This window comes from Malaclemys terrapin, chromosome 15 (genome assembly GCF_027887155.1).
Source record: "Malaclemys terrapin pileata isolate rMalTer1 chromosome 15, rMalTer1.hap1, whole genome shotgun sequence".
In the NCBI taxonomy this organism is placed as follows: domain Eukaryota; kingdom Metazoa; phylum Chordata; order Testudines; family Emydidae; genus Malaclemys; species Malaclemys terrapin.
The window spans coordinates 19,562,448-19,586,358 of NC_071519.1; the positions used below are offsets into that span (position 1 = coordinate 19,562,448).

The 23,911-nt window shown below is 49.1% G+C and overlaps 1 protein-coding gene and 1 pseudogene across 10 annotated transcripts in view; both read left to right on the plus strand.

The window, feature by feature from the left end:
• ST3GAL4 (ST3 beta-galactoside alpha-2,3-sialyltransferase 4) overlaps positions 1-23,911 on the plus strand; it is a 162,784-nt gene that overhangs the window by 48,140 nt on the left and 90,733 nt on the right. For 3 of the 10 annotated variants that reach the window (XM_054005259.1, XM_054005265.1, XM_054005256.1), the window contains exon 2: positions 1,388-1,435. Coding sequence is in view for 4 of the 10 variants with exons in the window: in XM_054005256.1 (XP_053861231.1) it covers positions 1,388-1,435 (48 nt within the window). In the remaining 6 variants the exon portion in view is untranslated. Of the gene's footprint in view, positions 1-1,387; positions 1,436-15,811; positions 16,228-21,593; positions 21,823-22,712; positions 22,986-23,911 lie in introns of those variants that run through there. The other 7 variants (XM_054005260.1, XM_054005266.1, XM_054005254.1 and 4 more) reach the window with 6 other exon arrangements.
• On the plus strand, positions 5,207-7,059 carry LOC128823312 (sphingosine 1-phosphate receptor 3-like; annotated as a pseudogene).

The following is a 23,911-nucleotide window of genomic DNA, read 5'->3' on the forward strand; positions in this document are numbered from 1 at the left end:
GAAAGGCTGAGGCATCCAGGTGGGTTATTTTAAGGCTGGCGATATCCATGGCACATGTAGTCAGCTTCTTTTCACCATACAGAGCAGGTGGGTGCTGCTCACTCCTAAAAGAGGGCGGCTTGACACTTGGTCTCACAGACCGTGAAATGGTGTGGGGTTCCTAGATAGACTCTATAAGCCAGGACTTTCCCTGGGCAGCACTTGTACCTGCTGTGAGTGGCTAAGTGTAGACTGATCCCATTTCCCACTGCAGACAAAGGCTTTAAACCACCCCCCACCCTCCCCCAAGAAGCAGCAGCTGCATTGTTACGTCTCCAAGTGCAGGCACGGTGTGTATAAGGAGAATTCAAACTTCATGGGCTAAATTCAGCCCTGCTTGTAGCTCCATTGACTTAAGGGGCTCATGTCGGACGTGGTTTTGACCTGATTCTTCAATGTAGAGACCCCAGACATGTAAAGCTTTTGATCTAGTTGGGGGAGGAGGGGGAAACAAGAAGTATCTGTCATGTATAGCACCTTCATGAGATCTTAAAATGCCTGCAGACATGAATGACCCAAGCCTCACAATTGTCCATGGGAGGCTTGTGTTATCCCCATTTTACAAATGAGCAAGTGAGTGAGGTACAGGGACTAAATGACTTTGCCTCGTCTTGTGCTTCAGCTACTAAGGGCTTGTCTACACTTCAAATGCTGCATTGAAGAAGCTACCTATGCCAATGGGAGAGGTTCTCCCGTTGGCATAGGTACTCCACCTCCCCGAGAGGCAGTAGCTAGGTCATCGAGAGAATTCTAGAGCTGTCTACACTGGGGGTGGGGTGAGAGTGGTTTAACTGCATCACTCAGGGGTGTGGATTTTTCACACCCCTGAATGATACAGTTATACTGACCTAATTTTGTCATGTTGACCAGGCCTTAGTCCTAAGCAGGGTGGAATACATTGATCCAACACCTTCTCTAATAATAATGATGATGATGATAACTAGCTCTTATCCATGGATCTCAGAGGGCTTTACAAAGGAAGTAAACCTCATTATCCCTGAAATACAGATGGGGAAACCGAGGCACAGGGTGACAATGAGACTTGCACAAGATCAGGCAGAAAGCCAGTGGCACAGCTGCAAATCCCCAGACTTAAAACCCAGGGCTCTGTCCACTAGGCAGCACTGAGGTTTGGGCTGAATTTTGAGAGAGAGAGTTTGGCTGTCTCGCTTAGTTTTTGTATGTAATAAAAATATGTTAAAAGAATGTTTAGGTTGCAAAGTCAACCTCTGAAAAGTCACATACCAGAATAAAGGTTGCTGTACTGCCTTAATTTGGCCCCCTTGTGTGTGTGCATTGTGATGCGGTTTTAATTACATGATTTCATATTGGTTTTTCTGCCCCACAGGTCCTCTGCCTCCTTCACTGCACAGGATGGACAGTGCTCACTGACCGGGTAACTATTTATATTTCTTTTTATCCTCCTCATTCACTGTGTGGCCCCATGCATTATTTACTGTCTGCCATCTAAACCTGCCTTGAATACAGAATTATCAGTTTCCTCATGGCGCTCTCCTTAATGAATTGAAGCCAGTTCAATGTTTGTAGAGAACGATCTTCACAATAGGCTTGAGAGGGGCAGTGGTGTGTTATCTGCATTTTACAGATGGGCTCTGAAACCCAGACATTGAAGCCAAAATTGTCCATTGTTAACTTGGGTGTCCAGTCTGAGAAGCAAGTCCTTAGTGTTTTATAGCGCATCAGAGCAGAGCTCCTATTTACCACAGTTTTGAGTGGCCAGCACGTCTGCAGCTCAGGTCACAGGCGTCTCACATTGTGCCCCCAGCAGATGAGGACCAAACAGTGGCCTGTGAAAATGTTGGTTCATGTTACTTGCACAGCATCACACAGGATCTCTACAGCAGAGTCACTTTCCTTTAGCCAAGAGACCATCTTTTCTCTCCCCTCACCCCCGCCTTATTCGTTACGCATCTTCCAACTTCTGCAACAAATGAGACAAGGGGCCTATAGACAATATTCTCCTTCACTGCACAACCTTGGTTCATCCCTGGGGCGGATCCACCCTGTGCACTGAATGAGGCAGGTGTGTGGGAAAAATAGTCTGTCATCATGTAATTAAAGACACTTGTAATGGACAGCCTCACTTCTGATCACTCCTAGCTTTTGAGGGCTTGACTTTGCAACCCTAATTGTGTTCTTTGAATGTAGATTTTTGAATGTAACGGAAGTATATAGATTTTTCTTGTGAGAACAATTATCAATGGCATGTGTCAGCTCTTCTCACCTGGCCCTCAGCTGAACCATTGAGAATGGACCGATCTCTCAAAGATGTTGATGCAGAGTTGGATCTGGAGGATGGATCTGAAGGTGGCTTTGTGGAAAGGCTCAGGCAGGGCCGGCTTTAGCAAGTGCGGGGCCCGATTCCTGGGGCTGCACTTCCGATTGCCGGCTGGGGTCGCGGGGCCGTGGGACAGCCGTGCTCCAGCCGGGGTCGCGGGGCCGTGGGGCTGCTGCGCTCCAGCCGGAGCTCCAGCTGGAGCTCCAGCAAGGAGAGCGGGGCTGTGGAGCTTTCCGCGATCCGGCCGGCGCTCTGGCCAGGGGAGCAGGGCCCCCGAAGACGACCGCCGCCGGGGTGAGTGCATGGGGGCCTCTTAGGCGCGGGGCCCAATTCCTGGGAATTGGGCGAATCGGCCTAAAGCCGGCCCTGGGCTCAGGGCGGGTGTTCCAGGAGCGAGGGTCAGTGTGGGAGAGCACGTGAGAAGCTGATGAAACTGGCATCTGGAGGAGATGAGGAGGAGAGAGGCAGAGCTGTGTAAGGTGTTGCAGGCCAGGAGCCCAAGGAAGTCGGGAGGTGTTAGGGGTGGGGATGATGTGGTTGGAGCCAGGGCAAGGGAGATAAAAAAAAAGGCAGCTGCTAATAAGGCAAAGTTACAATAAAACATTTAACATACTACATCATACATGACTTATTCAGGATCAGGTTAATATTCAAAGAATCCAGGTAAGATTCTGGCTTGCTGGCTGGGGAACCCTCCCCTTCTGCATATGCTAAAAAGGGTCACCAAACTTCTAACTATTTATCATCTTTTTGGCACTTCTCTTGCATGTACTCACTTGGTGTGAAAGCTTCTCCATCACAAGGACAGTCCATATTTTACTATACCACAAGTTCAAGTGTTGGGGAAAAGAGTGTTTCCATATGGGGAACTGAGATGCAGAGAGATAGTGACTTGCCCAAGGTCACACATGAAGTCAGTTGCCAAGCTGGATGTTTGAGTCCAAATCTCCTGAGTCCCAGTCTAGTGCCTTGACCCCAGAGTCGTCCTTCCTCTCACCCCTCCCTGTAGCATCTCTGAAACTATTCTTTGTGGCTCTTAATTTCTTAGAGATTGAAATTTACGGCATATGTGTTACTTAAACTTCAGATCAAAAACCTTTTTGCTACAGCAGAACTGCCAGTGGAAAAACTTTTAACATTTGTTGGTGCAATAGAATTGCTCTTGGGTTGCGGACTTATCCGAAGATAAGTTTTTGTTTGCTTTTTAGATTTTTTTTGCCTAAATGAATTGACTAGAATACAAAAAAAAAAAAAAAAAAAAACCCCAACCAAAGACTGCTCTATTTTTAAATGTAAAAAAAGCTTTAATATTTAAGGCACAGTATGAACCCACAATTAATGGCTTTTGCAATAAAGAAAATAAAAATTTTAAACGACAAAATCCACAGCTTTGTGACAGCTGAAGTTCAGAGACTAGGCTGTAGCCGCTGCAGAGGCAGTGCCAAGTTCACTCCCTCCCCATTCCGCCCACCTCCTTTCCTGACTTTCTTTTCTCAGTTTAAAACTGTCATTTTTGTCATGTTCTCTTGCTCAACACAAAGTTTTCCCCATCATATGAAATAAACTTTTAAAAGTTTAACATGTAAACCAGGACATGGGGATCAGAGAACTGTCCTGGATTTTAGGGGAATAGTGATAACTGACTGAAATCTTTTTTTTTTCCCCAGTGAAACAGGTTTGTAGGTAGCCGTTCTTTGTTAGGTGTCATGGACAAGCGCGTTTCTCATCCAGAAACACTTTTCCCCACTATTTCCCCCATACAATGGGCTTCAGAAATGATCAACAAGATTAACAAAAACATTGCGGGGGGTTACATGTTTGGCGATATTTTGTAGCTGTCCCTCCAAAAGCACAGTTACATTTGTTTGGTTTTTGGTTTTGTTTCTCATTACATTCGAGGGGACCTGAAGAATTATTTGTGTTTTTATATCACACTTTACATTTTACTTTTATATAAGCTGTAACCTGAGATGCTTTACAACATTAAGTAACAAGAAATTACTGATGTTACGGTGATTAAAGCCGTAAGTACAATATTTATATGCCAATTGATTTATTTTATAGTTATATGAGAAAGGAAGTACTTTTTCAGTACTAGTGTGCTGGGACGCTTTTGTATTTTTATGTCAGATTTTGTAAGCAAGTAGTTTTTAAGTGAGGTGAAACTTAGGGGCATGCAAGACAAATCAGCCTCCTGAAAGGGGTACAGTTGTCTGGAAAGGTTGAGAGTCGCTGGCCTAGATGCTCTACTGCCTATATTCACAAGGGACCCTTGTCAGAGGAACAGGCCAGCCATATGCCTTTGTTGTTGACAATCTGTAACCTAACAACAAGTATAATACAAAACTAAGGGCTGGTCTACACTGGGGGGGATCGATCTTAGATATGCAACTTCAGCTATGTGAATACCGTAGCTGAAGTCGAAGTATCTTAGATCGATTTATCTCGGGTCCTCATGGCGCGGGATCGACAGCCGCGGCTCCCCTGTTGACTCCGCTACTGCCTCTCACTCTGGTGCAGTTCCGGAGTCGACGGGGAGCGTGTTCGGGGATCAATTTATCATGTCTAGATGAGACGCAATAAATCGATCCCTGATAGATCGATTACTACCTGCCGATCTGGCGGGTAGTGAAGACATACCCTAAAGGTGCAAGCTACTCCCCTTTTGACAACTACCCGACCTTATTCTACTTGAACATAGAGAGAAGTTGCTCCTTACCTGGGAAGGGACGCCAATGGACTTTTGAAGCATTGTCTCGAAACCATTCGTTAAGAAAGTATCTGGCAGCTGTTGTATAAAAGAGGATGAGCTGTTCAAACAGACCTGTTGATTAAAGATGGAAGGACCTAATTTTACCCCTCAAGGAAATGAAGGCCTATGTGCTAATAGTGCTATATTATAATTATACAGGAAAACTTGTTCTGAGAGAAAAGGCAACTGATTGTGTGGAGTTAGCAAATGTTCCCTTTTTGATTACGTGTAGTTTCACTGTCCCAGAGAGCTTGAGGATTTTGATTGCCCTATGGAAAAATAACAAATTTCACAACCCGTATGTGCCTTTTTTATTGGCGATCCAACTCTTTGTGAATTGTTAACTGGAATAGTTTACAAAGTAAACTTTCTGAGGTATGGAAAGAAAACCTTGATCCTGTTGCACACAATCCAGTTTATTAAGGAAGGCGGTTTGTTTGTAGCGCTAGGAGCTGCCATGTTTCGTTTGTTAGCCAGAGCCATCGAGAGGTATTTGACTATGATTAAAAGGAGGCCTTAAGGTGCCAATAAAAAGTACAGGCTTTTCCTTCTTATAGGTTTATCTCAGTTTCCCTGGGTACCTTACCAGTCTTCAACTGGAACTGTACTAACAACTTACCAGACTGCTCAACAGTGTTGCCTCTTTATTCCAAGAAATATGTTGCATTTTTCATCAGTATCTTTATAATCATTCTGGTGACAATTGTTAGCATTTATGCACATATTTACTGGTAAAGTCCCATCACCGTAATGTCACTAAGCATAATAACTCGGAGATCTATGGCACTGCTTAGGATATTTGTGATTGTAGTTGGCTTATTCATTGCCTGTTGGTCTCCGTTGTTATTCTGTTGCTCCTAGATGTAGCCTGCAAAGTAAATAGTGTGCTATTTATGCAAGCCTGCCTGGTTTATTGCCTTGGTGAGCATTAATTCTGCATTGAATCCGAGCAAGGCAATGCGGCAGATTTTCTTTTGCCTTATTTGTGGCTGTCTAGTGAAGACGAACAAGCATGCCCAGATTTTTGCCTATTCAGCCCACTGCAGATTGCAGTCGAAGATAGTCTATAGCTTTTTAGGATCCAATTACGAAGTTTTTTCAATCCTTGGGAAAAACGTTAACCAGTTTTTTGAAACTTTGACTATCTATTTGTCACATAACTCGTTTTGGTTTGGGCTTTAATTTTGTAAGAGAACCGACTCAGGGAAGTATAAAATACAAAAATAATATAAAACGTAAGGCTGCAACAGTTCCCATCCTCCTATGCCCTTAAACAGAAGGTTCTTGTTGCTTAGGGAGGGAGACCAACAGACCTTTGAAGTGATAGCTCTGAACTATGGGCACAGCCACTGTATAAAAGAGGATGAGCCTGTGATTAAGGATGGAAGCCGCCTGAACAAGAAGCTCCTGATTAACCCACATGAGAACAAAGGAGGCCTTTTTGCTTTGCATGGGACGGCTGACCCTGTTGATTGCGTTGCTTGTAAAGAATCGCGCCAGTGTTTTCTGCCTTCCAGATGTCCCCAGCTCTGAACGTTTCATAGGCAGCCAAATGGCTCTGCTGTGATAGGCTGGTTCTGTGCGATGCCCAGAAAGGGCTGAAGATCTGACGTGTGCATTTCCCATGTATGTGCCTTTAATGGAACGGGCTTGTTCAAAACTCAGTAGTGTTCCACGGGCTTTCTCCTGAGCCCTTAATTACAGTGTTTACGAAGGAACTATTGGCTAAAGAAAATGGCTCTTCTGAGGCTTTTGATCATGCATTACAGCTTGTGGGCAGGAACTTTTAAATGCTAATGATTCAGCCACTTTGTGGGGGGCGATGTAACTAGGATTAACCTTCTGTGACATTAAAGTGTGCCCCCCATTCCTGTTAAAATTGTCCCCCCAGCCACTGGTGCCATCCCTGCAATCTGCTCTGAAATTCTCCATGCAGCATTGCAAGGCATTTGTGCTCTGCTGTCCTTAACTCTTGTTCCATGTCTCCCCTCATGCTCATTTGGGACAACCAGGTCCTCTTACAGACATCCAGAGAGGTTCTTTAAGTAGCCAGCATTCGTCTTTAGATCAGTTGCAACCTCAGACCTTCCCATCTGGCTCCGGAATGCCGATTGAGGAGGGAGGGTGTTTTTGTTCCGTGCTCTATCCTTCGTGGGAGTTGTGTAAAATACTTTAAAGAGCTGCCAAGTTCTGACAAATATTGCAAATGGCAATGGATCACAGCCCGCTGAACTGTTATCTTTTTACTTTTCCCTAGCATGGCTGATTTTCCAAGATGTTTGTGCATGAAGCAGACACTGTCTCCTCTCCCTCATAGTCATTTCTCTCCTGCCTGAATCGTGCAGTGAGAGACATCCTATTTCATCTCCATGGAGGCCATTGGGGTCTCCTCTCTTCCTGGAGATGTCAGCCAAGGTCGAGGGGGGAAAACCTGTCTGGGTAAAATCAGAACCAGCCTGAGCATTTATCAGAGATTTGAGCCAAAGCTGGAATTAATTCCATGGCTCAAGAGTGGAGTTTAGGATTCAGCAAGGATCTTTATTCATCTCAGCTGCTATTTAACGTGATCTGATCTCCTATGTATCTAATGTCTCCATCACTATCATGTCTATCCAGGTGTGAAGGTAATCAGAATGATGTGACTCTTATGCCTCATGACATGCTAGGGCTGAAGAGCTTTTTGTCAGACCACGTGCAAAAGCTTCAGTATCGGCCACCATTTCCCAAGAACTGGGATCTGATACTTTCAAAAAAGAAGAAAAACCTACTTTTAAAAAAAGGAAAAAGGAAAAAAAAGTCCCTGTCCTGGGTTGAAATATTTTGCCATTTGTTCCAGCCAGGTCTTGAAAATCTCGCTCATTGTGTCTTCTTAAAAGAGCTCCATCTTTCAAACTGTCACTGCTCAGCAGCTCTGCGGTGGTCTCTTTCCACAACGACAGCTCTTCTGAGGATATTTTTATGCTAGAAAGCAGCTGTGGAGCTGGTGGTTTTGCTGAATCCATAGCTGCTGATTTGTGCTCTGAGGCAGGGCAGCAGGAATTGGCCTGGCTGTTGGTCTCTAACAGATAGATAACACAAGAACGGCTAGACTGGGTCAGACCAAAGATCCATCTAGCCCAGTATCCTGTTCATGACTGTGGTTGGGAGATAGGGAATGCTGATATCTGACTCATACATCCCAAGGCCGAAAGGTGTCCCAGCGCCAACCTCTTCAGGAGGACACTGGCTGATCCAGGGTCTTCCACTGAGTTCCTTTTAAAATAGCACCGTCCCCAGTCCGTTGTTGTGGGCCCATCTACGTGACAACCTCAGTCATGTTTGTTAGTGCTCGTCCCCGACACCTTGGAGAGTAGATGGGACCTGCCAGTGACCCTTGTCAAAGAGAGGAATGGGCCATTGAGCAGACGGGCCTCCTGGGTGTGCAGGGGGGAGAGTAGGGAGCTCCCCACCCCGCGCAATACCAGAGTTGCCCTCCTGTGGGGAGGGCTGTCCTAGGCCTCACGTGGATGAAGAACAACCCCCCCCCCGCCCCCGCCCAGGTGCACGGCAATGTTCTACGCGGCTGTGTGCAGAGGAGCTGGAGCCATTGGCTGGGGGTGACGCCCTCGCTGACCTGACCCACAGGTTTCGAAACTGGGTCTGCAGGAGCAGCCACGCTCCAGCCCTCCACCTGGCAGCCTGCTAACGCTTGCCTACCTAGGACCCGTGAAGCCCCCCTGCAGTTCTATTGGTTTAGATTCATAGATTATAGGACTGGAAGGGACCTCGAGAGGTCATCGAGTCCAGTCCCCTGCCCGCATGGCAGGACCAAATACTGTCTAGACCATCCCTAATAGACAGTTATCTAACCTACTCTTAAATATCTCCAGAGACGGAGATTCCACAACCTCCCTAGGCAATTTGTTCCAGTGTTTAACCACCCTGACAGTTAGGAACTTTTTCCTAATGTCCAACCTAGACCTCCCTTGCTGCAGTTTAAACCCATTGTTTCTGGTTCTATCCTTAGAGGCTAAGGTGAACAAGTTCTCTCCCTCCTCCTTATGACACCCTTTTAGATACCTGAAAACTGCTATCATGTCCCCTCTCAGTCTTCTCTTTTCCAAACTAAACAAACCCAGTTCTTTCAGCCTTCCTTCATAGGTCATGTTCTCAAGACCTTTAATCATTCTTGTTGCTCTTCTTTGGACCCTTTCCAATTTCTCCACATCTTTTTTAAAATGCGGCGCCCAGAACTGGACACAATACTCCAGCTGAGGCCTAACCAGAGCAGAGTAGAGCGGAAGAATGACTTCTCGTGTCTTGCTCACAACACACCTGTTAATGCATCCCAGAATCATGTTTGCTTTTTTTGCAACAGCATCACACTGTTGACTCATATTTAGCTTGTGGTCCACTATAACCCCTAGATCCCTTTCTGCCGTACTCCTTCCTAGACAGTCTTTTCCCATTCTGTATGTGTGAAATTGATTTTTCCTTCCTAAGTGGAGCACTTTGCATTTGTCTTTGTTAAACTTCATCCTGTTTAACTCAGCCCATTTCTCCAATTTGTCCAGATCATTTTGAATTATGACCCTGTCCTCCAAAGTAGTTGCAATCCCTCCCAGTTTGGTATCATCTGCAAACTTAATAAGCGTACTTTCTATGCCAATATCTAAGTCGTTGATGAAGATATTGAACAGAGCCGGTCCCAAAACAGACCCCTGCGGAACCCCACTCGTTACGCCTTTCCAGCAGGATTGGGAACCATTAATAACAACTCTCTGAGTACGGTTATCCAGCCAGTTATGCACCCACCTTATAGTAGCCCCATCTAATTTGTATTTGCCTAGTTTATCGATAAGAATATCATGCGAGACCGTATCAAATGCCTTACTAAAGTCTAGGTATACCACATCCACCGCTTCACCCTTATCCACAAGGCTCGTTATCCTATCAAAGAAAGCTATCAGATTGGTTTGACATGATTTGTTCTTCACAAATCCATGCTGGCTGTTCCCTATCACCTTACCACCTTCCAAGTGTTTGCAGATGATTTCCTTAATTACTTGCTCCATTATCTTCCCTGGCACAGAAGTTAAACTAACTGGTCTGTAGTTTCCTGGGTTGTTTTTATTTCCCTTTTTATAGATGGGCACTATATTTGCCCTTTTCCAGTCTTCTGGAATCTCTCCCGTCTCCCATGACTTTCCAAAGATAATAGCTAGAGGCTCAGATACCTCCTCTATTAGCTCCTTGAGTATTCTAGGATGCATTTCATCAGGCCCGGGTGACTTGCAGGCATCTAACTTTTCTAAGTGATTTTTAACTTGTTCTTTTTTTATTTTATCCACTAAACCTACCCCCTTCCCATTAGCATTCACTATGTTAGGCATTGCTTCAGACTTCTCGGTGAAGACCGAAACAAAGAAGTCATTAAGCATCTCTGCCATTTCCAAGTTTCCTGTTACTGTTTCTCCCTCTTCACTAAGCAGTGGGCCTACCCTGTCTTTGGTCTTCCTCTTGCTTCTAATGTATTGATAAAAAATCTTCTTGTTTCCTTTTATTCCCGTAGCTAGTTTGAGCTCATTTTGTGCCTTTGCCTTTCTAATCTTGCCCCTGCATTCCTGTGTTGTTTGCCTATATTCATCCTTTGTAATCTGTCCTAGTTTCCATTTTTTATATGACTCCTTTTTATTTTTTAGATCGTGCAAGATCTCGTGGTTAAGCCAAGGTGGTCTTTTGCCACATTTTCTATCTCTCCTAACCAGCGGAATAGCTTGCTTTTGGGCCCTTAATAGTGTCCCTTTGAAAAACTGCCAACTCTCCTCAGTTGTTTTTCCCCTCAGTCTTGATTCCCATGGGACCTTACCCATCAGCTCTCTGAGCTTCCCAAAATCTGCCTTCCTGAAATCCATTGTCTCTATTTTGCTGTTCTCCCTTCTACCCTTCGTTAGAATTGCAAACTCTATGATTTCATGATCACTTTCACCCAGGCTGCCTTCTACTTTCACATTCTCAACGAGTTCCTCCCTATTTGTTAAAATCAAGTCTAGAACAGCTTCCCCCCTAGTAGCTTTTTCAACCTTCTGAAATAAAAAGTTGTCTCCAATGCAGTCCAAGAATTTGTTGGATAGTCTGTGCCCCGCTGTGTTATTTTCCCAACATATATCCGGATAGTTGAAGTCCCCCATCACCACCAAATCTTGGGCTTTGGATGATTTTGTTAGTTGCTTGAAAAAAGCCTCATCCACCTCTTCCACCTGGTTAGGTGGCCTGTAGTAGACTCCTAGCATGACATCTCCCTTGTTTTTTGCCCCTTTAAGCCTAACCCAGAGACTCTCAACACTTCCATCTCCTATGTCCATCTCTACCTCAGTCCAAGTGTGTACATTTTTAATATATAAGGCAACACCTCCTCCCTTTTTCCCCTGTCTATCCTTCCTGAGCAAGCTGTACCCATCCACACCAACATTCCAATCATGTGTATTATCCCACCAAGTTTCAGTGATTCCAACAATGTCATAGTTGTATTTATTTATTAGCACTTCCAGTTCTTCCTGCTTATTCCCCATACTTCTCGCATTTGTATATAGGCATCTAAGATACTGGTTTGATCTTTGATCTGGTGACGTCTCAGAGCAGCTGATCCGCAGCTGGCTTAAGTTGGGCCAGCCATCAGCACAGGAACTGGTCTGAACACCTGAGCTCCACCCTGCTGTGGACTGTGCGCCTTGTGCTTCCCGCTCCCACGGCTTGATTTCCTGGCATCCTGACCCGGCCTGACACCTGGCATCGGATTGGTTCTGACCCCCCTATCCTGACTCAGCCAACTCCTGTCTTGTGACTGAGGACTCTGGGTCTGGCTGCCCACCACCCAGCTGTGACACTTGCTGCATTGCAGAATTGTGACTAAATGGGAAGCTTTGATCATGACGCACCTGGATGTGTGGGAATTTCATAGATTCCAAGGCCATCAGCGTCATCTGGTCAGATGTGTGTGTATATATATATTTATGTATGTATATTTGGTAGGGCCCTGTATAACTAAGGCCCTACCAAATTCCTGGTCCATTTTGGTCAATTTCATAGTCACAGGATTTTTAAAATCTTAAATTTCGTGGTTTCCAATATTTAAATCTGAAATTTCACAGTGTTGTAACCATGGGGAATCCCAGCCCCAAAAGAGGTCGTGGGGGGGTTGCAAGGCTATTGTAGAGCGGTCGCGGTGTTGCCACCCTCACTTCTGTGCTGCTGCTGGTGGCAGTGCTGCCTTCAGAGCTGGGCACCTGGCCAGCAGCCGCCACTCTCCGCCCGCCCTGCTCTGAAGCGGTGCAGAAGTAAGGGTGTCAATACTGCAACCCCCTCACAATAGCCAGATTTCACCGGAGACACCAGATTTCATGGTCCATGCTGTGTTTTTCACAGCTGTGTATTTGGTAGGCCCTGTGTATCACAGAGGACTCCCCTGAATTCCTGTTGAACTAGAGCAGATCTCTTTGGAAAAACATGTAAACTTGATTTACCGGTTGCCAGTGATGGATAATCCATCCCAACCCTGGATAAGTTGTTCCAAGGGCATGGCTGCATCATGGCCCAACCATGTCAGCGGTGTCACAGATTCCTTTTGCGGCACCGTAGCGTGAGGCTATCAGTAAACGAGGGCACTCATTGCTTAATGAGCCAGATTAGCTGGAGTGTGTGTGTGTGTGGAAGGGAGCCCGGAGGAAATGGGGTGCTGTGTCCTGCTTTTCAGGGTGCTCTTTCTGGCTGCCCTGGATCCTGTAGCCTTTTCCCTTTTCTCTGGTACGAAAGATCCTCGTGAACACGGCGTTAAAGAGCCTGGCGTGTCACCCAGAACCCAGGGTCTAACTTGGGTAGGAGGCAGTGCTTAATTTGTAATGAAAGAGGTGCTGGGACTCAAGCAATTTTTTTTACATTCATAACTGATGCAGCAAGCCCAGAGGTGCTGGGGCTATGAACGGCCAAGCCCAGAGGTGCCTGACAAGCCTTGGCACAAATGAAACACTGGCAGGAGGCAGACGTCGTGGGTCTGTCAGCCCCAGCTCTGAGGGGGCGCCCGGCAGCAGCCCAGGTTGTGCTGGCTGTGCGCTTGAGAGCTCTGCCCTTTGCCAGTGAAGTCCAGCAGGGAGCCCCGCTTCTTGCTCAGCTCGCAGAGAGATTCCATGGGAGAGGTTTACTCTTTTGATGGCATATTGTAGCTTGCCAGCTCTCTGAGTGCTGTGACGGGCAGGCTGTGGGTCCGAGCCACCGCGTGGCAGGGCTCAGTGGTGATTCTCCCCCCGAAGCAGCACAGGGAGGGCTTGGCAGCGTCTGAGCAGAAAGCCTCAGCTGGGCTTGGTTTCCTCAGGGTTTGATGTCAGCCTTGAAGCAAAACTGCATCTCAGCGCTAGAATCGTCTCGGGGGGGAGTGGGGGTGTCTTAACGCAGCTGGTGGGGCAGAGAGGAGGAGAGTGGCGCGAATAATGGATTTTTCAGTTTGCTGGCCAGTCTGAAAAAAATGAAGAAGGGAAAATTTGGAGGGGGCGGGGAAAGGAAAAGTTTTTGGATGAAAAATTTCGCTCCGCTGTAGGGGCGTCTCACATCTCTCTCCTCCTTTCCCTTCCATTGAGGTGTTTGTCATTCACTGGCTCGGAGCTGCCTTTACCCATCTCTCCGGCTTCCCCTGGGTGGGATCTGGAGAACTGGGGATAGTGAAAGATTGGCCTACTCAGGACGTTTGCTGTGCAGAGGAGACTGTGTGTGGTGGTGGGTGTCCACACCCCTTGGAAGAAGCGCCTATTGAACAAGTGTACGCCCAGTCTCACGTTAATTATTTTGCAGCTGCTGAACGCACTGGGTGCATCTGGAAAATGCCTGGGCAGCCCGCATGCCATGCAACGTTCCTGGCACATCCAGATGTTTTCAACTGGAATGATCTTTTAGCAGAACACCAGAGTTGTCTATGTGGAGATAACGGGGGAATGGAGGCAGGGTCAATTCTAGGGCCCGTTATTGTGAGGCAAGTGGGTATTTTTGGGCCCTGGATGTTGCTATTTAAAAAACCAACAACCTTCCAGGAGTCCAGCAGGTAGTAGGATCCCTGGAAAATCTTGGGGTTTGAGTTTAAAAAGGCAACATGTGGTTACTGTGCCAGGACTATGTCATTTTCACTTCCACTGCTTAACATTGGATAACTTGGCACATATTTGGCCCTTTGGAGTAGGGTGACCAGATGTCCCGATTTTATAGGGACAGTCCCGATTTTTGGGTCTTTTTCTTATATAGGTTCCTATTACCCCCCACCTCCATCCCGATTTTTCACATTTACTGTCTGGTCACCCTACTTTGGAGCCCTTGAAAATCGTCTGCGGGGTGCGTGCGTGCATGCGTGTGTGTGTGTGAGAGAGAGAATGTCCCCTTAGCCCTGGTAGCACCAGGTCTGGATGGAGGGGTGTGGGGCACCATGTATGGTCCACTTTCTTAATGAAATGCTTTATCCCATTGAGGCTTTCCAAGCTCCCCTAAGCTGGAGTTAAGGCTGAAAGTGCCAAGACCTGGTGAGAACACTGACGTTATCAAAAACAAACATTGGGGCCTCTTCGGGGACCCCTGTTTACCCTAGTGTGACAATGCGGTTCTGGCGGAACCCAACTGAGAGTGCCAACTCAGGACAAATTGCTAAAATAGGGCAGTTACAGCCCAAGGCTGGGGTTTTTCCACCTTTCTGCAGAAAAGGACCTAGGGGTCACAGTGGACGAGAAGCTGGATATGAGTCAACAGTGTGCTCTTGTTGCCAAGAAGGCTAACGGCATTTTGGGCTGTATAAGTAGGGGCATTGCCAGCAGATCGAGGGACGTGATCGTTCCCCTTTATTCGACATTGGTGAGGCCTCATCTGGAATACTGTGTCCAGTTTTGGGCCCCACACTACAAGAAGGATGTGGAAAAATTGGAAAGAGTCCAGCGGAGGGCAACAAAAATGATTAGGGGTCTGGAGCACATGACTTATGAGGAGAGGCTGAGGGAACTGGGATTGTTTAGTCTACAGAAGAGAAGAATGAGGGGGGATTTGATAGCAGCCTTCAACTACCTGAAGGGGGGTTCCAAAGAGGATGGAGCTCGGCTGTTCTCAGTGGTGGCAGACGACAGAACAAGGAGCAATGGTCTCAAGTTGCAGTGGGGGAGGTCCAGGTTGGATATCAGGAAAAACTATTTCACTAGGAGGGTGGTGAAACACTGGAATGCGTTACCTAGGAAGGTGGTGGAGTCTCCTTCCTTGGAGGTTTTTAAGGCCCGACTTGACAAAGCCCTGGCTGGGATGATTTAGCTGGGAATTGGTCCTGCTTTGAGCAGGGGGTTGGACTAGATGACCTCTTGAGGTCCCTTCCAACTCTGATATTCTATGATTCTATGATAAGTCCCTATTGGTCTTTCAGAGAGTTGTTACCTGTGAATTTATTTTCCAGGCCTTTGATCTGTCTCTAATGTAATTATCCTCTCAGCTTGTGGTTTTTTTTTAAATTACTGTATGAGGCCAGGGCTATTATACTTCTCCTAATGTCTCCCATGTGGCAGACTTGTGCATCCAGAGGGAATAATCATACAGCAATTCCATAGCACCTTTTTATTAGAGGATCTCAAAGCACTTTGCAAATGTGTAATTAAAGCTCTCGACACTCCCCAGGTGGTAGATGAGTAGTGTTCCCAGTTTAATTGATGGGGGAACCCAGGCACAGAGGTTGAGTTTCTTGCCTTGCAGAAGCTGAAGTGCCCCTGCTGGCTCTTCTAGTTAAACAGGTTCATAGCCAGGGCAGTGAGTAGGGGAGAGGTCTGAGAAACGCTTGCATGATAAAGAACTGAGCAGCATTGCTTCAGTAATGGGGACGCATTCCAGGGTGGATGGCTGTGGAGCTCTGAGGAGGGGAGGGGAATTCCTATTGGGAGGTAGGGATGGGCTGGCCCTTCCAGTGTGTGGGCAGTGGGGCACTGCTAGGTACAGTGAGAGGAGCTGGGAAGCAGGTTAGTGAGATGGGGGAAGTTATTCATTCTCCGTCTCATGCACGTACTGGTGCTAGTGGAGCAGGGTTCCAGCTTTCCAGTGTGGTGACTCCTCCGTGGACCTGGCCTTCCGCTGCTTGGCTCTGGGGATGCGTATACAGGTAAGCTGTGCAAGTCCACGGCATGAGCAACAGAGCCTTCTGCTGCTCCCTGGCAGTGTTACTTGTTAGCCGTAGGGGCCTGTGCTCCGGCGTGATTACACCCTATTTGCGAGCTTGGGCCCTCATTCTGTGATGGCTCAGTCACCGGTCGTCAGCAAGGGTTGAACTCTGGTCCTTGGGCAGGAAAATCATGCTGGCACTTGAGCTAAAAGAGTAACTGCATTAGCTGGTAGCTGTAGCAGGCTCTGACCATATGGTGTGGATCAGTGGCCAGAGGAAGACATGGTTTACTTACATGGCACACTTGAACATGCTGTTGGGTGTGCTCAGGGAGGGGGCAAGGATGTTTCGCGCCCTAGGCAAAACTTCCACCTTGCGCCCGCCCCTTCCCCCCCCCAGCCCTGTGGCAGCTCTCTGCCCCCCCCCACCCTAAGGCGCCCCCCCCTGCGGCAGCACCCCCCCTGCAGCAGCCCTCCCCCTCCGCCCTGAGATGCTCCCCCCCGGCAGCTCCCCGCCCCAGCTCACCTCTGCTCTGCCTGCTCCCCGAGCACGCCGTCACCGCTCCACTTCTCCCGCCTCCCAGGCTTGCGGCGCCAATCAGCTGTTTGGCGTCGCAAGCCTGGGAGGGAGAGAAGCAGAGCGGGGCGGTGGCTCATGGGAGGAGGCGGAGCAGAGGTAAGCTGGGACAGGGAGTTCCCTTACTTGCTGCAGGCGGCCCTCCCCGCGCCCCCCTGCCCCAGCTCCCTCCGCCTAAATGCTGACGATGACCGGGGCCGCCGAAGGACCCGAAATGGCACCCCCCAAATGCTAGCGCCCTAGGCGACCGCCTAGGTTGCCTAATGGGTTGCACTGGCCCTGGGTATGCTCAAAAATAATCTTCTGGGCAGGTGATGAGCAATAACCCTGATGTTCCCTCTTCTTCCCTCCTCCAAATTTCAAATGCCTCCTGCTGCTCCCTGGGCTGCGCTCTCCCCATGCTCAGTGAGTGTGTTCAGGTACAGAGTACATGGGCTTCCAGCATAGTGTCCTTAATGCGTGTTTGTTTTCGAGGGCTCCTGCTTTCCCTCCTTGGATAATAATTGCCTTGAAACAGAGAGAAGAAACCAGTCCATTCCTCAGTCCATCTCTGCCTTTGTGGGTAAGCGCATGTACCTTCGGTGCACAGGCCTGGAGCTTCTATCAGGCTAAGGTGTGACACCCATATCACTCTTCTGGGTGGCACCCCCACAGGGACACCCATATCACTCTTCTGTAGCAAGTCCTGGATTGTTACTAGTGCTATGGCGGCAGCAGCAGCAGCCCTGAATAGCTGCAGTGCTAGAAACTGCTATTAATCGCTACGCTATAAAATCGGCCTCTCTTCCTGAGAGCCCAGATCCCATAATCCTGCCTTAACCAGGACGATGCAAGCACCGCTTTTTAGTGCAATGCTTTATCCCATTCAGACTTTCTTCCAGGAAGTTCCTGTTGATCTTTCAGAGAGTTGTTACTTGTATGTTTATTTTCCAGGCTTTTGATCTGTCTCTAATGTGATTATCCTCTCAGCTTGTTTAATTGTATTATATTTTATTTTTAGTATGATCCTAATGTCTCCCATATGGCAAACTTGTGCATTCAGATGGAAAAAACTTATTTTACTTCCAGAGCACCTTTTTATTAGAGGATCTCAAAGCACTTTGAACGAGGCGTCCTTGTGGCACCTTAGAGACTAACAAATTTATTTGAGCATAAGCTTTCGTGGGCTACTGCCCACTTCATCAGATGAATGCAATGAAAAATACAGTGGGAAGACGATATATACAGAGAACATGAAAAAATGGGTGTTGCCATACCAACTCTAATGAGACTAATTGATTAAGGTGGGCTGTGGGCTTTAGCAAATAAATTTGTTACTGTATTTTCCACTGCATGCATCTGATGAAGTGGGCTGTAGTCCACGAAAGCTTATGCTCAAATAAATTTATTAGTCGCTAAGGTGCCACAAGTACTCCTCCTTCCTTTTGCTGAAACAGACTAACACGGCTACCACTCTGAAACCTGTCTCAAAGCTCTTTGTAAATCTGTAATTAAATCTCTCAATGCTCTCCAGCTGGCAGATGAATGGTGTTCCTATTTTAATTGGTGGGGAAACTGAGGCACGGTGGTTGAGTTGCTGGCCCAAGGCTGCAGTGAGGCCGTGGCAGAGCCAAAAATAGATAGGGCTCCTGCTCATTTGTCCGTTTCAAGCATTAGATGTTGCTGCCCGGAGAGAAGGAACCCAGGTTCTAATCACTTGATTGCTACAACTTTCATTTTTGTATAGAATTCTCTGACAGCGGGGTGGAGTTCTAATTTTTTTTAATTAAAGTTAAATTAAAGACCGGGGGAACCCTTTGGAATCTAAAGGACCTTCCTTTCCTGTCTAGATTAGAACAATAGCAATGTGGGTTGAATTTTAAGTCTACAGTATATCATACTGATAGTGCCCATTTACGAGTGTGACATTGCTGATGACTGGCAGTAGTGTTCATTCTTTTTCTTTCTCTAGTGTATGCACTGTCTCTTCCTTGCTCCCTCTGGTAGTTTGCAACTACCCAGAGCTGAACTGCTGACTGAACAATGCTTGCTTTCAGTGATTAGGAAACACTCTAGAGGGACTTTTGGGTTAAATTTATCTCCATATCTAGGGCTCGGTTCTGCAAATCCGTATTCAAGTGGGCCCTGATTCCGCAAGGCACTTAAGTTTAAAATGTAAGCGTTTGCTTAAATTCCATTGATTGTGATGAATGCTTAAGTGCTGGTTTGAATGAGAGCCATGGGTAATTGCGCTGATTGGCTACATGAGGAATGCTCATGTACCTGAGTAAGAGTTTCTGTAGATTTTTAATTTGTTGACCAATCCCTCTGTTTTACCCCCGCTCAGATAACTAGAACCGTATCTCTGAATCATTTGTGTGTTCGTCTCTTTAAAGTTCCAGTGAAGGTACTGAAGTTAAGAAGCATTCCCCTGCAGTGCCTGCAACCCAGACTTTGCAGGTCCATGCTGGTGTAGGAGAACTCCAGTGTGGACCTAGAAATTATTTTGGTTTTCACACTCTTTAGGGTGATATTAATAGATCTCTTGAAATGTTTTTAAACCATCCTAGAGTGATCAGGAAAAAGATAAAAAGGATTAATACAGGGGTGGGCAAACTACGGCCCGGGGGCCTCATGTGGCCCTCGAGCTCTCGCTGCGGAGCGGGGACAGGGGCTTGTCCCACTCCGTGCGGCTCCCAGAAGCAGCGGCATGTCCCTTCTCCGGCTCCCATGTGTAGGGACAGCCTGGGGGCTCTGCACTCTGTCCCCACCCCAAGTGCTGCCCCCGCAGCTCCCATTGGCTGGGAACCGTGGCCAATGGAAGCTACAGGGGCGGAGCCTGCGGATAGGGCAGTGCGCAGAGCCGCCTGGCCACGCCTCCGCGTAGGAGCTGGAGGGGGGACATGCTGCTGCTTCTGGAAGCTGCTTGAGGTAAGCACTGCCCAGGAGCCTGCACCCTGGACCCCCTGCCATGTCCCGACCCCCTGCCCCAGCCCTGTTCCCTCTCCTGCCCTCTGAACCCCTCGGTCCCAGCCTGGAGCACCCTCCTGCACCCCAACCCCTAATTTTGTGAGCATTCATGGCCGGCCATGCAATTTCCATACCCAGATGTGGCCCTCGGGCCAAAAAGTTTGCCCACCCCTGATCTAATAGCTACCATACTAGACTCCGAAGCAGGACTCTTGTTTGTATTCCTTGCTTTGCTGCAGAGTTTACTACTACTTATTTTCATAGTGCATAGGAGCCCTGTTCTAGACCAGGACCCCATTATCCTGGGTGCTGTACAAACACAAAACAAAAAGATAGCCCCTTCTTTCTCCAAGGATCTTACAGTCTAAGTTGCTGTGTGACCTCGGGCAAGTCCCTTCACCTTCCTACAAGTCCGTTTCCCCATCTGTAAACACAGAGAACTACTCCAGAAGGATGTTGAGGCTTAATTGTCTGTAAATTGTCTCCCTGCTGCTGGTCTGCAGCACCCTCTAGCCTGCGTGCGGTTCTGGTTTCCGTTTGCATGTGGTTGGTGGCGGGGGAGTGATGATCTGGGTTGTCTGAGTCTCCACATGGCGTCCCCCTGGGTGGTCTGTGTCATGCTGAGCTGCAGTCTGAGCTGTTGAAAATCCAAATAAAGAGTCCAGTAAATATTGTTTGACTCAAGTAGCCTTTGTTATCGCTTTGATGTCGCCTGTTCCAAGACTCCTGGTGAGAAACCCACTAGTACAGGCTGAGCTGTGCTGGTGTGGCGCTTCCGCTGGCTTGTGGTCAATGGCGCATGGCCTCCTGCATCTGTAAACATTAACCCACGAATGGCAGATGCTGGCCCCCTCTTGCTCGCTAGGAAGCTTGCTCCCAACGGGGCATGGACTCTGGGAGTGCAGAGCCCCAGCGTCAAGGGATCTCTCTTTAGAGATGGTTTTTGTCCCCTCTTTTAATGAGTCATTGATCTCTGAAGGTGAAGTGTTTCTGTGCTGCCGTTTATCCCCTCGCCCATGCAGGGTTGTTTGTAGGACCACATGTGGCTTGGGCAGCGCCGAGGGCTCGTTGGCTTTGGGTCATTCGTGAGGTGGTTGGGACTGGGGGCACTAGTGCTGCAGTTCGTAGGCTCACCCGTAAGGGCTGACTCCAGAAAAGATCCTGGAAGCGTTTTTGTGGGTCTCTTGGAGGACGTGCATAGCTACACATAGAAACCTGGGGAAAACGAGAGGTCAACGTTTGGCTCTTCCGATCATTCTAGTAACTTCTGCCTGCTCCTTGCAGGTGTGCAGACTCCCTGGGAGTCCTGCTCTCCTGAATGGGTACATCGGAGGATGGTGAACAAACAGGAAGTGATACCTTGAGAGGGCAACATACAGTTGTATGTAACATCTGGTCACCAAACCACGTCCAGTGTCCTAGGGCCACTTCCCCTCGCCTGTGCATTATCTGTGGTAACTCTCAGAGCAGGGGTTAAGGTAGCTCTTTGACATGCCTCTTCCACTGAGAAAGGGTGGGAGAGAGAGGCAGTCGCACAGCAGGTCAATGGCAGAGCAGGGATAGAACATATATCTCCTTACTCCCCGTCTGGTGCCCTCTCCACTGCCTAGTCAAGTCATGACTGCCTGGTGGCAACCCTGATCCCTACAAGTGGGAGAGATGCTGTGCTGGACAGGGCAGCTAATGCTCAGTGGAAGAACAGAGTTAGTCACAGGGCAGCCCTCTGTGACTCATACCCCTCTCTGCTTATGTACCAGAACGGAGCTGCTGCGAGAGAGCCCTCCGCGCAGAAGCTGCTGCTGGAAGCACATTTGCTTGGGGCCCCTGCTATCAGCTGATCCAGGTCTTAGTCCTCCCCTGCCTGTGGCATGTGATATTAACCACACGCACTAATCTCCTGAGCTCAGGGAACCGCCTGCCCAGTGCAGCCCAGCTCCTGGGAAGCCAGAGTGGGAACAAAGACCGAATTCTGCATCTGAGCCAGTCAACAGATGGCAGGAATTAGGAGTGAGACGATGACAGTTTCTTTGGATTGGAAATCCCTGCGGCAGCAGCCGCTCAGGCTCCTGGGTAAGGGTGAGCGAAGCCAGTCCAGACCGCGGGAAGAGCATGGAGGGGGCTGCAGCTGGGGTGGATGGCCAGAGAAATTCCGCACCTTTGCCCCACCAGCCCACACCGAGCTAACACCCATCAGCGCTGCATGGAGGCTCCTGCCCTGCCCTCCATGTGGCAACCTTCCCAAGCTCTCACAGTGGGGTGGAGCCGATCGCTTTGGTCTCAGGCGCCTGCAGGAATCCACAACCCTCAGACCAGTCTGGTTGCTCTTGGTGCCCTGTACAAGGTGGGAACCGGCTGGGCCTGTGGGATCTCCCATGGTGATGGCAGCCTGGTGATTCTGTATGCTAGGTCCCACATGCCATATGCAGCAGTCAGGTGCGGGGGGCGGGGGGGACAGCCTTGGGCACAGGAACAGGCATAGGGGGAGAGAGGTGTTGGAGGGCCAGTGGGAAGTGCCTATGTCAGCAAATGGAGCTAGTGGGGATGACTGGACTGACTGTGGTGCCATGTGACTGCTGGGGATGGCCCGGGAGCCCGTGTGCAGTAGGAAGCGCTAGCCTCCGGACCACCGAACTGTGCTCGTGTTCCATCGCTGCAGACCCCTGGAGCAGGTTCTGGTGGTTGCGGGCAGTGACGAGGAGTCAGACCCCCTGGGTTCTGTTCCCATTGTGCCACTGACACGATGGGCGGGACGCTCGCCTGCCTCCCACGGAGGCTGTGGTGCTCCGAGCGGCGTGGCCCTGGGGCGGAAGGGAAGGAGGAGGAGAGCGCGTGGCAGCCTGGCAGCAGAAGTGCTTTGTGCATGGAATGGGTGCAGCACGGATGGCAGCGATTTCTGCCCCTGGGGCTTCACCCCGCTGGCGGGTGGGGAGCGTTCTAGCAGTGACAGGGGAGTCTCTGCCGAGATGGCCATTGAGGGGCCGGCTGTGGGGGTCTTTGATATGGGCGCTTGTCCATTACCCGTGGGAGTGAGACCACTCGTACGGACCAGTCATTAATCTGGGCAAGGCGGGCTCCAGATCAGTGCTGGACTCGTGTAGGTGTCAGGGAGAGGAAAGGTCACCTGAGTTCCTTCCCTGATGGGAGACTTTGAATAATGCTCCATTTCCACACCAGAATCCTGTCTCCCGACCCCACCCGGCAAACAAGCGAGTGACCCGTCTGTCTCGGCTGGGGTAGGTGGCCTCGCTCGGAGCTGGTTGTTCTTCTAACCTTGGCCGCTCTGGGCCAGGGAGGGTCGGGAGGGAATCCCTCTGCCTGCTAGACTCCCATTTCGCTTCCTGCCTAGCACTACTATCTCACTGTCTGTGCTCCTGTGCTTACAGGGATTAATGGTGATTTCTGCATGAGCCGCCCTCAGGGCTCCCCCTTCTGTGGTTCTCAGAACTTTTCAGCAAGAGAAGCCGAGGCTGGTTTTCTCTTAACCCTTCGGGTGCTGGCCTTTCCTACGGAGGCAGCTGAACAGAGAGCTAGGAGGCCATGGTATGGGCTATGGGTTACTTCCAGTTGTGCCTGGAGGCCCCAGTCAGGGTAGCCGCCCATTGCGCTAGGCGCTGGACTCGGGGAACGAAAGACGGCCCTGCCCCAAAGAGCTGGCAAGGTGGCTCTGGTAAACGGGGGCAGGGTAGGAGGGGCTGGCGGTGGTGCATTGGGCACACAGGCGCCCCCATTGGGAGCAGACTCACTGAGCTGTTGCCTGCTGTGTTAGCAGCGGGGTTCTGCATTCAGCGGGGTAGCAAGCCGGTGGCCCTTCACTCACTGCCAGGCCGTCGCCCTCTTTCTTAGAGCCCTTTTCCCCCGTCCAGGATTCTTGGTGTCTCTGGCCAGCAGCCTAAGGCTGCATTCCCCTCCTCCTGCCCTGCAGCGAGCCAGGGACAGCCAGGTGTGCTGGCTGCAGCTCCCCGAACTGCCCTTCCGCTGGGATTCCCAGAGAGGCCTCAGAAATGCGCAGGGGAGCGCCTCGTGGGCTTCAAACCTGCCGCTCTTGCCTTGCCGTTCCAGATGTTCCCAGCTTCTCCTGCTCAGGGTTGTGTAACAATTGAGTCAACTTGAATCCTTTCCTGCTGGAGAGTGGAGCAGTGGGGCCCTCCCTCCGTCTGCC